The 20678-nt window shown below is 50.3% G+C and overlaps 1 protein-coding gene across 1 annotated transcript; it reads left to right on the forward strand.

Moving 5' to 3' along the window:
* Positions 1–1505: 1505 nt before the first annotated feature.
* On the forward strand, positions 1506–20251 carry Pef1 (penta-EF-hand domain containing 1). The gene is made up of 5 exons (XM_028887631.2): positions 1506–1603; positions 13269–13542; positions 17239–17394; positions 17839–17982; positions 19405–20251. Exons 1-5 carry the CDS (start codon positions 1580–1582, stop codon positions 19632–19634), a joined length of 828 nt encoding a protein of 275 aa, XP_028743464.1. The 5' UTR covers positions 1506–1579; the 3' UTR covers positions 19635–20251.
* Positions 20252–20678: the final 427 nt, after the last annotated feature.

Here is a 20678-nt window from a genome sequence, read left to right on the forward strand (position 1 = left end):
TGTGCAAATTTTCTGAGATAGAATGGATGAGTTTTGTGGAAATGATCCAAGGATTCTTATACAGAGCTAGACTGACACAGTGACCATACTAGGTGCAAAGGGAGACTGGGGTGTGTGGCTGAGGACTTGGGGGCCATGAGGGAGGTTAAGTGGGGGATGGGACTGGCAAACTAGATGTGAAAGGGCCACTGGTCCTTATTGAATGAGTGCTGTGGCCCTAAGCCTGAGCATGAGCAGCCATGACAAATTCACTTTCAAGTTAACATTGTTTTAACTGACATTTGAGAAAATTGAGACTGAGAAATAAGATGACTTGTTCAAGATCATACAGCTAGAAACTGATTTTTTAAAGAAAACAAGATCTGCTCAACTAAAGTGTGTTGAAGGAGGAAACAGAGCATAGAGAGGTGGACACAGCCTGGGTATAGGTCAGATTAAGAGCCTCAGAATGAATGGATTTGTCTTCCTTTGCAGGTACGGATGAGGAATGTGAATTGCAGGTGTCAGTACCATGATCAGCACTGGGGGCTTGGAAAATGCCTGGCTAGATGGTAAGATAGCCTAGCTGGCATAACAGCTCATAACTCTTTTTCATTTGTGTTTTTAAAAGTATAGTGTTGGCACTGTAGATCCTGGAGCTACAATTACAAGCAAACCAGACACTATTCTTTTCCACTTGAGAGTTTTTGTTGATTTTTGAGACAGGGCCTCATTTACTATGTAGCCTTGGCTGGCCTAAACTCTCTATGTAGGCACACTTGCTTCTGCCTGCCGAGTGCTGAGACTAAAGGCATGTGCCTCCATGCCCGGCCACATGGGGATTTAATCAAATAAACAAGTGTAGAACCCAAACCCCAAGAGACAAGTACATGGTGGTCACTTGGTAGCTGAGATTTGATCTACGAAGGGGACAAGACCTCCTTGCTGAAACCTAGCTATCCATTGACAGTAATCCTAGGCAATATTTTGTTGTGAATTTAGGCATGTATGTCACTGCCTTTCTGGACCTGTTTCCCCATTTATGAAGAAAGACGTTCCAAATCATCCTAATTTTTCTTCTACTCTGGCAGCTTGACCTTTCTCCACGGTCCAAAGACCTGTTTAGCATTCAAGTACTAAATAGTACCTGCATTCCAGGAGGGGGTTAGTCCCCAGTAGCCATGGCAACCGCTTGGCCGTAAAAATAAAGTGATCACAGAAAGTGACGTAACTAACACGCGTCCGATTTGCCAAGTTATAATATGGCCACCGCAGAAACAACCGATCCAGTCTCCCCACTAGAAAACCTAATCTAACCAGCCCCGAAGGCTGCTCCAGGTCACAAAGACACAAACACAAACTCGCCCCTACCGCCACCAACACTTCCGGACACCCCGACCAGACCCTCCGCTGTCTGCTAGGTACCCGCCCACTGCCACAAGTGTCACTTCCGTTTGTGGGTTGTAAGATTGACAGTCTGTCCGCTGTAAGATTGACCGTCTGTCCGTCCAATCAGAAGTGAACCCGCCTCCCAGACTGAACGAGGAGAGGCTTAGACCAGGAAGCCCCGCCTTCCACAATCGATGACGTCATAATCGCCATGGCCAGCTATCCGTACGGGCAGGTGAGTTGTAGCGGCCCCTGCATCAATGTCTGGGCTCTGTCTAGAGGCCTAGGCCCGTTCTTCATCCTCGGCTCTTTCTCTCCACTTTATCTGCGCCCTTTTCACGCAGAGGTTCACCTTAGCAAGGTCTTGCGTGAGCGAGAAACAAAGAGGGCCGGTCTGTCGCGCTCATCTTACGTCACCGAGGACCCCTCGAGAGGTTGTGTCGCGTCCCTTCTGACGTCGCGCACACCAGGCTTTGGGGGCTTTGGGCTGGATAGATCCGGGCTGGGCCAGACCAGAGCACATACCTCTGGTCTCCGGTGGGGCGGGGTCCTCTCTGCTGACAAGGCGTTTAGAGCTGTGGCTCCCTCGGTATCATTCAGGGCGTGGGATAAAAACAGGTTTCCCGACTCACCCAGCACGTACTGAGACAGAATAATCAGGACAATCAGTGGTAGGAGGTGCCAGAAGTGAGATGCTTACACCATTCACTGTAGTTCAGCGTCATTTCACACGTAGGAAAAGTGAAACCCAAAGTAGACACGGAGTTTATCTGGTCACCAGGTAGTTAGGCCTCAGGACCCAGGTCAGAACCTGGATTGTCTGCAAATGTGTCTTCCCCACTTGCTAGCCTGCCTCCAACCAGCCAGGAACATAGCAGTGTGATTTTTTTGTGGCCGGAATTCTTTGTTAGGTGACAGAATGGTGAGGTGGTTAAATGCAGTGTTGAGGCAAAAGTAGAGTCATGTCTTGGCCACATCAGTTTCTGAGTCGTTTTTCTGAGCCAGTTTCCTCTTATAAAATAGGTCTAGTAGTAGAGTCCACCCCTTATTATTAGTTATTAGGAAGAACAATGTGATTCTTGTAGCACATGTGCTGTACAGTAAAGAAAGTGTAATGTTACTTTGTAGGATTTTTCAAAGCAGCCCCCTCACTTTACATTGTACAAAATAACTCCCATAAGGGTCCTGAGTTGCCCTGATCTCAGAGTAATTTGAGAGATTAATCTCATGTAAGAAAAGTGGAAAACAAAATCAAAGGGATATTAGCAAGCCTTGATTGGCTATAGTCACAGGCTAAAAGATACGTAGCCCTGTACAATTAATAACAGCATTTGTTACATTTATGTGAGAGAGAGGAAGAGACTAGACACACACATGCACAGGAATGGCTTTTTCTCCTATCTGTGGGTCTTGGGGATCAAATCCCTTGGACCCAACAGCAAACACCTTAGCCAGAGTCATCTTGAGGCCCCTACACAGCAGTTGGGCCTCCATTATGCTCATATGAGGACCCTGTGGGCATGCCGCAGGGCTGACTGTTTTGATTTATGGCTGAGGAACAAACCCAGAGAGGCCTAAAGGTCACAGGTAGCAAGTGAGGGTGAGGCCAGGATTAGAGCTTTGAACTCCGTTTATTGCATTCTTAGCAGAAGTGAGTAGAGGCCGGTGTGTGCTGGGATGAGAAGTATAACATCAGTGTTCCCCAGACTCCATCCCGCTTGCTGGGTTTTGTGAGATGTTAATGGGTGCTGTCAGTAGAGGAGGATTCTGTGGTTAAGCAAGTTTGGGAAATACTGTGTTAAATACAGTTTGGTAATGCTCACTAAATCTGCCAGAAAGTCATAAAATAAGTCGTATTTCTTAAAATTACTTAACCGTGAGACACCCCCTCCCCATTTGTTTTGTCTTATGTCTGGTCATTTTTTTGTGACATGCTGGCATTCCAGAGGGGCTCAGTTTGGGAGAGCATTGCCGTACATGGTGCTTTTTTTTTTTTTTTAGTGGCTGGTTTGTATAAAAAACTACCTGAGAGCTTTGAGAGCTCGCCTAGAGAACAGACTTGGGTCCCACCTAAGACTTGCTCCTAGCTCAGAATGACACAGATTGCACTCCAAAATCACGAGGAGTGAGAATCTGGAAGCCAAAGGTTGCATTGAGTAGCTGCCTCAGTTGCTCTCCACTGTATTTTTTGAGACAGTCTCTCATTGACCCGGGAATTCACTGAGCTGGACTTTCTGGCCAGTGAGCTCCGGGGATCCTCATTGTCTCTGCCTCCCCAGGCAGGCTTTGATGCCGGGGAACCATTTAAGTAGGTCTTCATGCTTGCATGGTAAACAGGATACTGATGGAGCCATCCTCCAGGCCCCAGGAATCTACATCTTAATAAGCTCTGGGGTTGATTTGTATACACTCCAGAAGCAATGACAGACAGAACTGAGCCAGAATCCCAACACTGCCCACTTAAGGCTTCTTTGCTCTTGGATAGACCATTTTAGGCTCTGGGCCTTAATTTCCTCCTCCATAGAAAGGGAGAAATGCACCGGCGGATGGGATGCAGCGAGGATGGGATGCACAAAGCACGTGGGGACCTGTGCATATCACTGGTGCATTGGACATGGCACGTGTGGTGGCGGCACTGGCTGCCACTGCCGTGATGGTTGCTTTGCCCTGCTGCCTGGGCTTATGCTCAGGGCAGAATACTGTAAAGGAACACTGGGGGAATGTCTGGAATGGAAGAAGAAACGGTGCTTTTATCCCCACCTCACGCTTGTCCGCCTCCTCATCCCAGGTGTTCTAAGAAAGGGAAGCTGGTTGTTTGAAGTCAGGCAAAGGCTTCCTCCCTTCCACCCACTGCAGAGTTCTGGAGGATTACAGCCCCTGGTGGGAGTCACGGTTCCTGTAATTTTCCACCATCTCTGGCCCAGGGTAGGCAAGCCGTGCCTGGGTTTGGGAGTAGTAAAAGTCAAGCGCCCTTTGGTTCCATGGGGGAACCTGCTTGATGTTGGTGCTTAAGAGCTTGGTCTCCGAGCCCAGAGAAATTGGTTTTCACATCCCTGCTCTGTTACTTGCTTACAGAAATTTGTTGTAAAGACCCGAAGCTCAGTTTCCCCTTCTTTAGAATGGGGTCATAGCAGTACTTACTGCAAAGATGAATGAGATAATTAATGTCAAGTGTGGTATGTATGTAGTAAATACTCCAAGTGGGAGAGGAATGCAGATATGTAGATTGTGGTAAGTGGGAGTGGATAGAAGGTATTAGGGTCGTGCAGAGGGGCCGGCCACTGGGGTGTGGCAGGAAGAATCACCAGGAGGTGTCAACTGGGGGAAGAAGAAAATTATATTCCAGCTAAGGAAATAACTTCATGAAGACCAGGAAGCAAGTAAGAGAGTATTCCATGGTTCGTTTTTCTTAGTGCCTGGTTTGTATCAGAATTATCTGAGAGCTCATTTAAAGATCAAGAAAGTCCAATATTTGGGGGCTCTTTTAAGATTAGCCTGGTTTTAATGATGAGGGGCCAGGAGGCAAGAAAACAAGACCAGAATGTAAGCAGGGCCAGATCCCAGAGGGTCTTGTCCATCATTTTGAGGGGTCCGATTTCCTCCTAAGAGTACAGAGGGAGAGGAGGTGGTGAGGGGTCTGTGTCCTGCAGAACTCTAACTCTGGGCCCTGAGAGAAGACATTGAAGCTGGAGAGGCGGAGGCAAGGTGGCTAGTTTCAAAGCTGTTAAATACTCCCGCCTAAAGAGGACAATGGCCCGGCAAAGGCTGGGGTGACAGGCTGTTGGGAGAAGGATTTGAGGGAACCTGTGTTTAATTGAAGGAAGGAAAGGAAGTCCCCGGGAGGGCACTAAGGCTTTGATCTGGATGACTGGGTGGCAGGAGGCACTAGGAGGCGGGAATAAAGAGCTGCATGAGATGGGAGGGAAGGTCAGGAGGCTGCTGGGTGTGATTGTGGTCTGCAGCGCAGGGGAGCCGAAGCTGGAAAGAAGGATTTTGGAGTGTCAGCACAGAGGTGGTAATTAAAGTCTTGGGACAGTTCTTGGCTCATTGTTCGATGTTTGCATGTTTCTGTCCTTTAAATATTTTAGAAGGCTCTGCGGGTGATTGTCCAGACCGTTCCTTCTGCCTTCTGTGGCTGTTTAACCCCTCACTTAGGCCCTGCCTCTTCATCAGGCACTTGAAAGGTAGCTCTACGCAGCTTGCCTTGGCAGTGCGGGCTCCTCCCTCCTCCTCACGAGTCACTGTGGACCCTCTTTGATACCTCCGAGCTTCCCTTGGGCTCAGAGGTAGAAGAATGAGCTCTTGGAGCTAAGAGAGAATGCAGGGATTTCTGAATTGGGAGGGGAGTACAAATAGGGACTATGAAGTGGAACTGAACAAATGGCGTCTGGATGCTACAGTGAAAAAAGGAGGTATTTTCTGAGACTCTGCTCTGGATGCCGAAAGACGAGCTCCAACCTTTCCCTCTACCTGTGTCCACCGTGAAAAGCCATCATACTCGACAGGTGCCTAGCACAGCTCCTGGCCCAGACTCTGCTAGGCACTCATATGTGCAGGTACTATTTTGAATCAGTTTCCCATTTTAGCTGCACAATCTAAAGTATATTAAACTCTGGGCATCTTCATTTTCTCATCTCTAAATGGGGGTGAGCATTTAGCTCTCGGGATCAAGGAACCCATGAGAGCTGAGTGAACCCTAAAGCATCTCACAGAGCCTCATTTGTTATGTCCCCGAACCCTGAAAAATACCAGATATATCGGCTAAGACCTAGAGGTGGTTTTTCTGTGATACTTTAGAAACCATGGTTAGTGAACTCCTGTCTTTTGCCCTCTGCCCCAGTCTTGAGTCTGAAATGCTGTTAGAAAATGTCTGCAAAGGTTTGGCAGTAGAACACGGAGTCAAAGATCTGGCTCTCATTTCTAGTTCAGACCTTAACTTGAGACTCAGTGGCCCTGGGACCGGCCCAGTGCCTTCCACAAGCTTCCTCCCCGGCCTGTTCTGCCTCAGTTGATGGCTGAGCCTTCTCCATCACGTGCAAGCTTGACCCCTGAGTCATTCTGAACACTTCGCTTTCTCACTCCTCCTCCATCTCTTGCCTAACCCAATTAGTGGCCAGGCCATGTCTAGTCTCTCTGAAATAGCTTCAGAATCCACCCCATTCTTCCTTCCCATCCCTATGCCTGCTGTCTGGTTCATGCCCTGCCTGCCCAGCACCTGGACTGCTCCCCACCCCCCAGCTCATCTCCAAACCCACACTGGCTAATTCTCCAGAACAAGGCTCAGAGCACATTCTTCCTCCATTGGAAACCCTTCTGTGGTACTCTGTTTTCTCCAGCATAAAGCCCTAACTCTGCAAAGCGGTGCATATTTATGGAGGCTTACAGGTACCTGGCTCTGTGCTGGGACTGGGGATGATGGTCGTAGTGGTGATGATAAAGAAAGAAGCTCTACGTCTGTCCCTAGAGAACTTATTGTTGGGTGAGGGAATCACTGACAGGCACGGATAACTCACCCACCAACTGAAAAACAGTAAGAGAGGAGCTTGGTTGAGGGAGGTGTGAAAACCCTTCCTCTCTGGGTTCACAGCATGGTCTCGCCATTCCCTGACACACGATGCTCACTCAGAAGTCTGTCTTGTGTCTACAGTGTCCCTCTCTGACTTCTTTTGGTGGGGAAATACCTCTGCATCTTTCAAAGACCAGTGCGGCATTACTAGCTTTAGTCAAAGCAACTTTTTGGGGAGAGGAATAAATACATTAAAAAAAAAAAATACATGTTTTGTTTGGTCTGTGTTTGCCAAACCCATGTAGGGATGGGAAATGGAACACTCTGAGCCTCCAGAGCCCCTGACTAATCGTGAACAGAGGTGGACAAGACAGGAGTGTAACTCTGAAGTCTTGGTCTTCAGGAGACCTGGCTTCTGGACCTGACTCTGAACTCCAGTTTCCTCCTCTGTAGAGGGGCACGTCATTAACAGTTACTGTATATCAAGTTCTTGTTCCGTTGGGCTTTAGTGTGATAAGCCTAATTTCATTCATTCAGCAGGCAGGGTGAGGCAGGCGCTGTTACCTCAGGATCCCGAGGCTGAGTGAGGGTGAGTCATTAATTCAGTTATGTGGTGATACATTTTGAAAATACCTCTTTCATTCGAAGAGACTGAGCTTTTCCCAGACCTAGCAGTGAAGTTAATATGCCTTGAGATCAGTGAAGACTACTCGATCTGCTGTCCTCCTGTGTACTCAGTCTGTGCAAGCTTAACCTGCCTCGAAGAGAGCGATGCAGCCAACCTTACTTGCCTTGGATTCTCCACATAGTCAGCTTTTACAACCCGTGCTAAATGCAGAGCTGTTTTACTCTTAAGTTATCTACTTTCCCATGCCCTGACTCAGAATGTGTGTGTGTGTGTGTGTGTGTGTGCGCGCGCCATTTACTGAAATCAGCCAACACCTGGGTGAGGTTTTGAGCGCTGTTCTGGTTCAGTGAAACAACTTCTGCTAAAGATCTCTGTCGGAAATCGTCCCTTAAGAGCCATGTGGTGGCGCATGACTTTAATCCCAAGTAGTTGGGAGGCAGAGGCAGGTGAATCCCTGAGTTTGGGGCCAGCCTGGTCTACAGAATGAGTTCCAGATAGCTAGGGCTACACAGAGAAACTGTGTCTTGAACCCCTCCCCACCCACAAAAAAGAAAGCAAGTGTCCTTCATGCCTGTCCTGCGCCATTTTTCCATGCTGTTTGAATACAGAGCAAAGACCTTTGTTAGAGTCCAACAGCACACAGGGAGAAGCAGAGAAATCACATTTGGGCTGGCTCCTGTCAAATACTCCAATAGGAGTTGCTTCGTTTTCATTCCTTATTGTGTGTTTTGTTACTGTTGTTGTTGTTGTGTTGTGTTTGTTTGTTTTGAGACAAGGTTTTTCTATATAACCCTGGCTGTCCTGGAACACTCTGTAGACCAGGCTGGCCTTGAATTTATAGAGATCCCATCTGCCTCTGGCTCCTGGTTGCTGGGATTAAAGGTGCGTGCGTGTGTGTGTGTGTGTGTGTGTGTGTGTGTGTGTGTGTGTGTGTGCGCGCGCCACACACTGTGCTCCTTCTGTTATTGATAAATTCTGTTGAGAAATGATTGATTGATCTGAACTCACGTGAGCATCTGAAGAGTCCTTAGGAAAGAGGGATTTTTAATTTAGGACATCTTGGTCACCAGAAAGGACACAGAGCAACAAGAATCTCCCCCCAAAGCTCCTTCCTTGTCCCCCTGCAGGGTGGAGAGGTTCCGAGGAAAAGGGAAATGAGGACGTCTCAGATTGGTTCTTGGTAAGCAGCTCCCAGGGGCAGGGGACACATACACACTCGGACTTACACTTTTCTTCTTTTCTCTCTATCAGGCTCATTTGCCTCAACTTCTCAGTGTGTCACAAGCAGCAAGCAGGCTTTCCCAAAAGCTTGTTGCCTCTACAGTCTCACCTTGGCTCTCGATGCTGCTCTTACAATGGGGAATTCCCTGTCTCCTGAAGCACACTCATGCAGAGCAATTGAAAGCTTTACTTAAAGGGATTGGAGCTAAAGCGTCATTAAGACAAATATATTGTCTCTGGTATCCTAACCGTAGGACCCTTGATTCAGGAGTCTTGGGAAAGAACTGCTGACCAGCTGCATTGCTCTATACAGCCTGTTCAACTAAAACATTTAGTCCTTTAACCAGGTTAGTTCAGCCTACAGCCTTTCCAAAAGGATGCACCTCCTCTGCCTAATTCTCTGCCACCTGGTAATAAAATAAAGTATCCACACCCGATCTGGGCAGTGCCGCTGCACGCCTTTAATCCCAGCACTCAGAAGGCATAGGCAGGAGGATCTCTGAGTTCAAGGCCAGCCTGGTCTACAGAGTGAGATCCAGGACAGCCCCAGGGTTACACAGGGAAAACTTATCTCAATAAACAAATTAATTAATTAATTAATTAAATTTTCCACCTCCATAAAGTGGCCTTAAAGAAGCTTCTCAGGCAGGAGAATCAGTGGCTGCATTAGAGAAGTAGAACCAGACCCTGCCTGAGAAGGGCTCCATTTGCCATCTACAAAGATCTCACAAAGTGTGTCACAGAGAATGAGGTTCAAACCATTTTACTGGAGGAATAATAATGTTATTGCAAATACATATGAAATGATACCTTTTGAATGACAAGCCCTTATAAAAACAATTCTCACCACTACTTAATATAGTCTGTGGCCCCCAGAATGGATGGACAAATGCCTGTCCATGCTGATCACGACCAAAGGTAGCAGCCCCTCATAAACGTTACTTAAGGTCAATTAATCAGACAAGGAAACTCTGAAGCCGGGGCTCAGCAGCTTGCCAGCCTCAGCTACTACAAGGGCTGGGACCAAAGTTGCTGATCCTAATACTTCCTCAGGGTCCCTTTCCACCATCAGACAAAAGTCTGCAGAGCCCCTTGTGGACTTTGTTGATTGTCTGCGCAGCAAGCTGTGGAAAGACAGACAGATAATAAAGGAGCTGCTGCCACCTTTCATTAGCTCAGAAAAAAGCAAATTCTGATTGCAGAAACACCCTTTCATAGCATGCTGATCAGTAACAGCCCACCAGAGCATCGGCACAGAGGAACTGAGGACTCCGATTCCAGCAGCAGCTTTGTGGCCCTCTGTGTTTCCAGTGTGGGAAAAGAGGCCATTTCCAAACAGTGTAAACAGAACTTACTAACAGACTTCAGTATGGTAAACCTCGTTTCTAGAATACACCCTGGAGGTAAAGATAGTTTCACTGGGCAGTCAGTGTCCTTCTAGAGTTGATAGTGAAGGCAGTCCAGCTGGGGGACACAAGAATGAGTGCCGAGGGTGGATGGATGAGACCAGCAACCCCTGTGGGTCCCTGTCTGTGGTCCCAGGCCCTGGCCCTTGCTGCCTCTGCAGGAACACAGCCTGGAACCACAGATTCCACACCTTGTGCCTCTGCTGCATGCCACCCAGCTCCACCCCAAACCCAAGACATTAAGAGGTCTGATTACTAAAGGTAATTCTTTACTAGATTTATCTGTAATTAAGGATATAAAATTGGATGTGTTAGGAGAGGTGAAGAGGCTCCCCACAGATGTGTGGGAACCCCTTCCAGCGAACGTTTTGACTTGATTTTAGGTAAATCAGACTGGAGTATCAAAGTTTTGTTTGCAAGCTCTAACTCAATTGACAAGGTTGATTATTAATCCTAATCCAACCCCAGAGAGCCTGATAATGGGCCAGGCAAGAACTTGATTCCACAGAGCACACTGGACTCAGTTGGTGTTTCTGTCAACCCGATTCCCATGAAGGGCATTGGAGACACAGCAGCTGGTGTTCCCATTATAGTGAAATAATCATGGCCTTCTAATGGACCCACTGAGTCCCAGTTTTAGACATTCGGGAGTGACTAAAGTAATCCCCTCCTTTGTAAGAACAGAAACCTTCTGTGCAGTTTTCCAAACTCAAACTGACCTTTGCACCTCTTTGTTTTACCCTTATCTTTCTTCCCTGGCGTAGAGACCCCCTGTCTCAGTGGGGTTGTGACAACTCCTGAATATCCTTTCCCTCAGGGCCATGAGAACACCTACCCAAACATTCTTGGATCAAAGGCCCCTGATTGGGGAGGTCAGTGGCCAATTAATGGAGGGAAACTGTTAGCTAATCTAAGAACAACGTTAGCCAGACCATATAGAAGTCATTGTTCAGTGCTGTTATCTATCTATCGTCTATATTCCCAAAAATCCAAATCCCCAAAATGACAAGATCTCCATGCCATTAATGCTCATCCACCTGGAGTTCCCTCTCCTACCATGGGCCCTCAGAACTGCTATGTTATAGTTATTGATGTAAAATATTGCTTTTTTTACTATCCCATTACACCCTGATGATCAAGAATGGCCTTCTCAGTGCTTCCTGTCAATAAGCAGGCGCCTGTATCTCACTTTCAAGGGAAAGTACTTCTCTGGCTGCCAGTGGTGGGTATATAGTACCTACTGCTAAAAGGGCAGTACACTCTATTGAACAAAAACGTCCTGATACGTATTTCACTATAGGGATGATATTCTATTAGCTTCTTCTGCTAGCGTGTATGTCTGTTTTAAAGTCTGTAGATTTACAGACTTTTTCATTTATAGCTTGTCCCAGCAGAGTTCTGCTAGGTGTTCCATGTATCTGTCTTGTATATTGTCCATCCTTCTTCCACTAAGCCTCATTGATTACAGTGGTCTGTTCCTGGAAAAATAATGTTCAGTCCTTTTCATTAGCTCTTGGGCAATATCAGTTTGCTTTGCCCTTCCTTGGGAATTCCCAAAGTGGCTTTCCCATCTTAAGGTCTTGAACTCATCTCCCTTGTTAATTCCTTTTGCATTACAATTCCAGCAAGTGGCTTGGGCCCTTGAGTGAGGACAGTTTAGATTTACCCCTCTCTGTTTGGCTCGAACACTCTTCTTGCGCTTGAATCAGCCATTTACTCCCTTTTCAGCCATTGTACAGTGGTTCTTTCTTCCAATATATCTACAGCTTTTTTTTTTTTTTTAAATTCCAAACCAACAGTGACTCTTACTCACCGGGACTGAACCAGAGCTGTCCAACTTACTGGACAAGACCCTGATTTTTTGTTTTTTTTTGTTTTTGTTTTGTTTTGTTTTGTTTGTTTTTTTCAAACAAGGTTCTTCTGTGTAACAGCCCTGGCTGTCCTGGGACTCACTCTATGGACCAGGCTGCCCTCAAACTCGAGATCTGCCTGCCTCTGCCTCCCAAGTGCTGGGATTAAAGGTGTGTGTCACCATTGCCCAGCGACCCTGATTTGTTTGTTTTGTTTTGTTTTGTTTTGTTTTTTGAGACAGGGTTTCTCTGTGTAGTTTTGGTGCCTGTCCTGGATCTCGCTCTGTAGATCAGGCTGGCCTCGAACTCACAGAGATCCGCCTGGCTCTGCCTCCCAAGTGCTGGGATTAAAGGCGTGTGCCACCATCGCCTGGTCCTATACGTTTTTATCCTTCTAGATCTCAAAATAATTTCAACTTCCTTTGGCAAACCTCAGAAGAATGGCAAATAGCTTTTTGCTTAATTTTGGGGATGGAACTTACATTCCCTCCTTTACTCTGTAGGGTCCCATTACAGGGCTTTCTCCAGCAAGTATACATCCTATCTCTAACGAACTAACTGTTCTTTGTTAGGGCCAGGCAGAGGGAGAGGAATGGAGGATTCATGTTTGGGCTGGCTCTTGATCAAACTACTCCAGAAGGAAGTTACTTCATTTTCCTTCCATAGTGCATTATTGACGTGAGTTGGTGGGTGACAACCTGAACTGGGGTGTTTGGGTTTTGTCCCTACTGCCCTGGGGATAGACTCCCCACCTGCCTCAGAGTCATGAAGAGTGGGGAATATTTGTGCATCATCAGTTAGTGTAGGTATGGAAGAGCTACCGTGGAGGGTCCATGCTGCGGCCACACCGTGGTGGCTGATGTGGGACAGGGCTTTATGGCAAAGACTGTACTCGTGCTGTGAATTCCGCAGGTGGAGGTGGAGGTCCCAAAGGGGGAGCATTCCACCGGGCTCATTTGCCTGTTATATAATACAAGTATTCACTGAGTATCCATTGTCCACTGGAAGCTAGGGATAAAGCTGCTAGCCAGACATGACCCCAGGCCTTGTAGGGTCCTTGATGTGCAGGAGAGAGGAGTCTGGAGGACAAGATTCCAGCCTGGACTTGTGTGCCCTTGGTGTGCCCTTGGGTAACTGGTAGCTTCCCTGGAAGCCTCAAGGCCACCTGAGCAGAGCTGGAAGTCCACCCTCCCCTGTGGTATCCGTCATAAGAGGGACAGGGCAGATGCTCTGGAGCTGTCCAGTGCTGTGCTTCCCTCCTCACCCTGCTGTGCCTCTTCTTCCCGCAGAGTTGCCCAGAAGCTGCAGGACAGGCACCTGGAGCACCCCCGGGTGGCTACTACCCCGGACCTCCCCATGGTGGGGGCCAGTATGGCAGTGGACTCCCCCCTGGTGGTGGTTATGGAGGTCCTGCCCCTGGAGGGCCCTATGGATACCCCAGTGCTGGGGGACTCCCCTCTGGAGCTCCAACTGGACCATATGGTGGTGTACCTCCAGGGGGCCCCTACGGTCAGCCACCTCCAAGTTCCTATGGTGCCCAGCATCCTGGACCTTATGGACAGGGTAAGTAGAACCTTCAGCTCTGGAACCCAGTCTAGAACCTCGGACCTGGTCTAAGCTATCCGTGTCCCATCTTCCTCCTTCCTGAGGATGTGCACGTACCCCGGTCTCTGGCACTGTAACCCCTCACTTCCTGCTTTGCCTTCCTGCTTTGACTGGCAGAATGGACCAACTTTCTCCGAGTCCTCCTGGCTTACAACACGCATGTATTTCTACTGCTTGCTCTCACTCTCACTCACTCGTGTGTCAGCAGCTGCAGTTTGGCAGCTGAGTTTCTGCTCCATGTGTCTTCATTCTGGGACCGGTGCTGAAGGAGCACCCCCTTTGGGGGCATTGTTGTCCTTAGGGTGGGGAGAAAGTAAGAAGCTAGCCAGGCTGGGCGGTAGCTCTTCAGGTCCTCTCTGAAGTACTGATGTCTCCTCTCCTCATGTTATTTTGGCTGAAGCACATCCTGTTGTGGAGCCTGACCCCAGCAGGAGATGGTGCTCCTCTCACAGGCAGTGGGAGAGGGTGAACCATGCTTGTATTGGAAAGGGAGATCAGCCGATAATTGGAGACAGCAGTGTAGTAGTCCACAGGAGAAGAAACTCCATTCCTGTCGGAGAGTGACTGACCACATCCGTGGAAAGAAAAGATGTCGTCTCTAGTGAAAGCTTTTGAGATCAGACACTCACTGACCTGCCCAGACTGCTTCTTTCTGCCTCAGTGTCCACCTCTGTAAGATAGGGACAGTGTCACTACCTCACAGTGTCGCTGACTCATCCGGATTAAATGTGACGCTGCACCTTCATGCTGGGCACAGCCTCTGGGCTTAGTGGACAGCACTGTGAGAGACTTGTTAGAGGGCAGAAGAATGTTGGTGTTTAATGTGATGGTAGCTGTGGCAAACGAGGATGGAGAGAAGGGGAAGAAGGAACAGGCTGGAGAGGAGGCGTTGGACCAGACAGGGAGGCCAGAGACTGCAGAGCCGGGGCTGAGGAAAGTGGTGCCAGCCCCTGCGTTTCCGGGCTCCCTTCAGTCAGCTCCTTCACAGAGTGGCTGTTCTCGGAGGCCGAGCACCAGCTAGGCAGCCAGGGACTGCTTTGGCCCAGGAGAAGGGCCTCCAGGGAATGCTATGCTTAGGAAGCAAGCAGCATCTGAATGGATGTACCCAGGCAGGTGGCCCTGGGGGAGATGCCCAAACCTCTGGGGTTCTGAGCACAGCCAGCCATTGGTATTTATCCTCTCAGAACCCAGGCATCTGGCTGTTAGCTTCCGGCTCAGCTCTGCAGTGGATTTCCATGTCCTCTAAGACCTTGTGTCTGAGCTCATAGAAAGTCTGCAGGGGAAGAAGCCCCTGACTCTGAGCCCTGTTCCCCAGGGCAGAGGAGGGAAGGAGGGACGTGCCTCCCTCTGTGGCTTCCTGCATTTGGCTGCATTGTGGCTTCCTGCATTTGGCTGCATTGTGGCTTCCTGCATTTGGCTGCATTGTGGCTTCCTGCATTTGGCTGCATTGTGGCTTCCTGCATTTGGCTGCACTGCTTCCTCGCAGGGTAGCTGGCAACCCCGGGAGCGGTACTGCATACATCCTGATCTATGCAGCAGTAGCCTTAGTCCTGGGAAGTCCCACCTCCAAGTTCAAGTCCTCCTCCTGTAGGTGACAGACCTGGCCATTGGAGGTTCTCCTCTGTTTGCAGAAAGATCCCAAAGGGCCTCTGGCCTTGCATTTGCTGTCAGCCCTTGCCTTCCATCCAGCAGATTGCTCGGCGTGCTGGGAATGCATCCTGAGCCTCTGATGCATTCTCCTCCCCCACAGCTCCTCATTCCTTCAAAAACAGCTGAAATACCCCTTCTCTGAACATGTCTCCCACCACCCCCATCCCAGCCTTTGCTGGGGACTTTATTTTGCTATTGTCTCACGTGATCGTTCCAACCACTCTTGGAAGTGGTCCATTTATAAATATGGAAGTTGGAATTCAAAAAAGTGACTTATTTCACCTGAAGTTGCACAACTGGTAAAAACCAGTCAGGACTGGCATCCAGATCTACCTTGAATTTAAAGCTGAATTCTTCTGTGTGGAGCACACAGGCACACTTGTCACAGAAACTTCCTCCCTCCCCCGCGACCCTGCTTGTTCTAGTCTGGTTTCTGGTGTGAAGAACACCATGATCCAAAGCATCTTGGAGGAAGAAAGGGTTTGTGTGGCTTGCAGGTTATGGTCCATCGTCGAGGGGAACCGAGGCAGGAAGCGGAAAGCAGAACCAAGGCCAAGCACTTGCTCTCTGATCTCTCGCTCACTCCCCGGTTCGTGCTCAGCTAGTTTTTCTCTTCGGCACAGGCCCACCTGCGTAGGGATGATGGTACTGCCCACAGTGGGCTTCTCTGTCAACCACCAATAAGACCGTCCCACAAACCAGTCTTAACGGAAATCCCCTGCCCCCAAACCAGGGCCATAAAATGGGCCCAAGACTTCAAGAAACCCGCAGCCCTTGGAGTTCTAGAGAGTTGGCCCAGGAGCCCTAGGTCTCAGAAGCAGGAGTCTGACTTCCATCCCTCCCTGCAGTTTCAAAAAACAGCTTATCTCGACAAAACAGTTTCTGTCCCTACACTCCACTGCAGACGCTGACTCTCAGATCCCGAATGGAGGGCGTTTTTCTGGACCCTCAGAGGCCAACCTGCAGGGTTTGGAGGTACTGCCTCTCAGGCAATGAAAGTCTGCAGTGTGCTGTTGCTGTTTTGAGGTCCCGTGGGGTGTCTTCATCTCCCCCCTGACCTGTGTCTTAGAGCTCTGATCTGAGCAGGTCCTCAGCTGAGTTTGTGCCAAGTCGACAGTAAATACCAACCAGCCCATTGTTTGAAGGTGGGCAAGCCGCCTGGCAAGGCTCCTCCACTGGACCTCAGCCAGGCAAGCCTTCTCCTAGGCCTCACCTCTGGGTCTGCCCTCCATGCTGCCCGGGTCTCTTTCTGGTCCTCCGTGTGTGCAGAAGCCCCCTTTGTGCCCAGTTAACCCTGTTCACTAGGACGGATGACTCTGCTTCTCCGCCTTGTCGGTCCGTCCCTCGGGCCATTTACAGAGCGTTCTCGCTGTCCTGGAGGCGTGGAAAGGTAAAATCACGGAGAAGTGATAGGCACACTGCACACAGTTTTGCAGGACTCTGCTGTAGGAATAACTGCCAGCCCTCGGGAGGTGATGTGCAAGCCTCCCTCAGAGAAGGAGTGGGCCTGGTGGAGGCTTGGTGGGTGGGTGGGTGTTCTAGTTGGCTTTCTGTTGCTGTGGTGAAACCCTGACCAAGGGGAGGTTAGGGCAGGAAAGGGTTTATTTCACCTTATAGGTTGTAGTCCATCATTGAGAAGTCAGGACAGGAACTCAGAAGCGGAAACCATGGAGAAACACTATTTGCTGGCTCCCTTACAGGCTTACACTTTCTTAGTTTTCATAAACAACCAGGGACCCCCTGCTCAGGGAGTGGTGCCACCCACAGATGGGAGCCTCCTACATCCGTTAACAGTCAAGACAATCCCCCACAGGCCAGTGCGATCTGGGCAATCCCATCCTTCAATTGAACTCCTTTCTCAGATGACTCCAGGCTGTGTCAAGGTGGCAGTTAAAGACAAGTAGGACAGAAAAGAAAGCCTCTGGCCAGGGAGGTGCCCAGAATGGCTCCCTGGTATTTCTTTGACCTGGGTTTGACTGCCGTGGTTCACACCCCTTCCTCCAGGTGGTGTCCCCCCCAATGTGGATCCCGAGGCCTACTCCTGGTTCCAGTCAGTGGATGCCGATCACAGTGGCTATATCTCCCTCAAGGAGCTGAAGCAGGCCCTAGTCAACTCCAACTGGTCCTCGTTCAATGATGAGACATGCCTCATGATGATAAGTGAGTTCCACCCTTCAAAGAGTATGCGGACTTGAGCTGGGTCCAATCGACCTGACAGGTGACGGAAGCGGGCGGGCAAGTAGTCAGTCTGAGGAGAACTCTAGCCAGGGAGGAAGCAGGCTGCAAGATGCAGTCTCCTTTACCATGGATCGTTGTCAAGTTCTAGGTTGCTAGGTTTCAGGCTGGTCCAGTTTCCCATTCTGCAGCCAGACACTCCCTCCCCTATTAGGAAACTGCAGGAAAGGGGTCAGCATGCACCCAAGTCTTGGAGCTAAGCCACCAGCCCTGCAGAATCTGGATGGGCCAGGGGAAGAGCTAGTACTGCCGTTTTGTGCCATGTCTCAGGCACAGGCATTGTTTCAGCCTGGGAGAAGGGCTGCCTCAGTGGTGCCCTTGGCCCCCAGTCTTGAAGCCTTCCTCCGCCCTTTCCCTCCTCCCACTCAGACATGTTTGACAAGACCAAGTCTGGCCGCATTGATGTCGTGGGCTTCTCCGCCCTGTGGAAATTCCTCCAGCAGTGGAAGAGCCTCTTCCAGCAGTATGACCGGGACCGCTCTGGATCCATCAGCTCCGCAGAGCTGCAGCAAGGTAAGGGCCATGGTGGCCACAGTGGGCGAGGCACACCTAGACTCCTCTTCATGCCTTACGACACATCCTGAGTGCCTGCCTCTGCCCTCATTCCACCTGGTCTGCACCCCGGCTGGGGCTCAGGCAACACTGGGTCTGGAACCCGTGCTGGGCTCCCTGGTAACAGGACTGAGTGGAACAGCCCTCTGCATCAGAGAGCTGGGAACTTGGAGAGCAGGGTGGTTCTTTCTTACTGTCCCTGCATGCGGTGTGGAAAGAGCCCTGCTTCAGGGCTTGGAGAGGTTCGGCTGCCACTTGGCCAGAGGTGGGTCCTCAGAGTTGTGACTGGGTACGAGGACCTGCGGCCTAGCTCCACATCTGGTTCTAACCTGACTCCGTAGGTCAAGCCTACAGCCTGGGCTCAGGCCAGTAGGTTACTAGGACAGATGGCTGGCGTGGCTCTGAGAACCCAGTGAGAAGTTTCATCACCTCAGAGGGGAAAAGGCAGCCCAGAGAGTCCGGGTCCTTTGTCCAGGCCGTGCATCTCATTCAGATGAAGGCCTGTGGGTGGGGGTAAGCATGCCACGCCTGCCCCTGCTAGAAGGGAAGGTGATCGGGACTGAACACTGCCTGGGCAGCTTCCTTCACTGATGTTGGTGAGGTCGATAGCAGCAACAAGACTCGCACTTAGTGAGTGTTTGCCATGCCCTAGGCACTGGGCTAGGCATTGCAGTAGTTTCCTGAAATCCATCTTCCCAGGGGCTGGATCCTGCTGGCCATCCCACACAGACGGGTAGAGATCCCCGCTGGTCTCCCTTTCATGAGTGACAAAACCCAAGGCTCGCTCACAGAGCAGAGTTCAGATTCTCCTGGGCAGGCAAGAATACAGGAAAGGCAGGGTCTGTCAGTGGGAGGTCGGAAATGGCATGCGGGCTGTGGCCTCATATGGGATATGACTTTATTTAAGCAGGATACTGTGGGGGGACACTGTGCTGAGGGCCTCCACGACGGCCTTTAATCCTCGTTAGAAACACAGGTTAAGTATCACCCTGCCTGAGTGCAGTGAGGGGCTGGAGAGGCTCAGCAAGGGCACCAAGAACTGCCTGCCTCCAGGACAGTTGTGACCTTTGTGCTGTGCGTGACATCTGTCTCTCCAGCGTGGTTAGTGGCTCACACTTCCTTCTGTAGCTCAGATGCACGAGATGGCCACAGGGAGACCGCTGGCCTCTCCGGGATCTCATGAACCTTGACAGTGAAGAGATGGGGGTGAGGTGTCCACAGAGACCTCCTGTGCTCCTGACATCTGGCTGGAGCCGCAGGACTTCTCCGTCCTCCTCATGCTTCTGAGCTGATGCCCCCAGTCCCATGCTCTGTCTGCACTCCAGTGCTGCTCAGTAGTGATGTGCTCACGCAGGCCTCTGCTCCTGTGCCCCCCCTCTCCAGCTCTGTCCCAGATGGGCTACAACCTGAGCCCTCAGTTCACCCAGCTCCTGGTCTCCCGCTACTGCCCGCGCTCCGCCACTCCGGCCATGCAGCTCGACTGCTTCATCAAGGTGTGCACCCAGCTGCAGGTGCTGACCGAGGCCTTCCGGGAGAAGGACACCGCTGTGCAGGGCCACGTTCGGCTCAGCTTTGAGGACTTCGTCACCATGACAGCTTCTCGGATGCTATGACCCGGCCTGCCCAGCGGGAGTGGATGCGGGCCTCTCTTCTTTTCCTCCTCTCCTAGCAAAGCCTGGCCTAGGGAAGGACTGAGGTTGAGTACCCTGGCTGTGGAGTAGCAGCCCTGGAGTGGGGGTGCTAGTGGTGGCGGTGGAGTCAGTGTCTGGTCAGCTGTCCCCAGCCTCTGGCAGTCTGTCCTCTGCCCCCTGATGCCAGTGCTAAGTGTTCCTCGGCTGGTTCTCCTGTCATCCCTCACCGAGGCCCCCAGGCCAGATGAGCCCAGTTTCTGCAACGTGAAACAGACTGAGCATGAGGGAGACTTGCCTGGACCAGTGCCTGGGGTCCTCAGCTCCTACAACCCCTGTGTGTTAGCATTAGCTTACCTGAGGCTTGGCCTGCTCAAGAAGACTGCTTGGACAGTCTGCCATTTCGGCCATATCTGATGAGGTTCCTGCCTCTCAGACTTGGACCCCTCACTGGCCTGCCATGTTCCGCTCAGCTTCAGTCCCCAGGGGACAGTTGTCACATCTTTCTGCCAATGTTTTTAATTTGCTTTTTTTTTTTTTCCCATTTGGGGCCAAAAGTCCAGGAAACTGTAAATTCAATAAAGTCCCATGTTTCCCACCATGACTGCGCTCTCTCTCTCTCTCTCTCTCTCTCTCTCTCTCTCTCTCTCTCTCTCTCTCTCTCTTTTCTCGCTCTCTCGCTCTCTCGCTCTCGCTCTCGTGTGTGTGTGTGTGTGTGTGTGTGTGTGTGTGTGTGTGTGTGTGTGTTCATCTGTCCATTCACTCACTTGAGTGTGGAAGCAGCTACTGCTTACCAAGCCAGGCAGAAGCGACTGGCCTAGAGGCCTTGGTAGACCTGCTGATCATCTGGTTTGCCAGGGGACCTTGGGGCCTGGCCAGGTTCCTCTTTGTCTGGGATCTGCCCAAAGGCTGACTGTTTCTTAAAGTTTTAGGGTTGCCATTCTGGGCTGGAAGCTGCCACCCCAGACTTCTCACAACGTGCTCTTTTTATTATCTTAGGCCTGAGTTTTATCTCTCAGACAAACTCCA

The sequence above is a fragment of the Peromyscus leucopus genome, chromosome 2, assembly GCF_004664715.2.
Source record: "Peromyscus leucopus breed LL Stock chromosome 2, UCI_PerLeu_2.1, whole genome shotgun sequence".
Lineage (NCBI taxonomy): Eukaryota > Metazoa > Chordata > Mammalia > Rodentia > Cricetidae > Peromyscus > Peromyscus leucopus.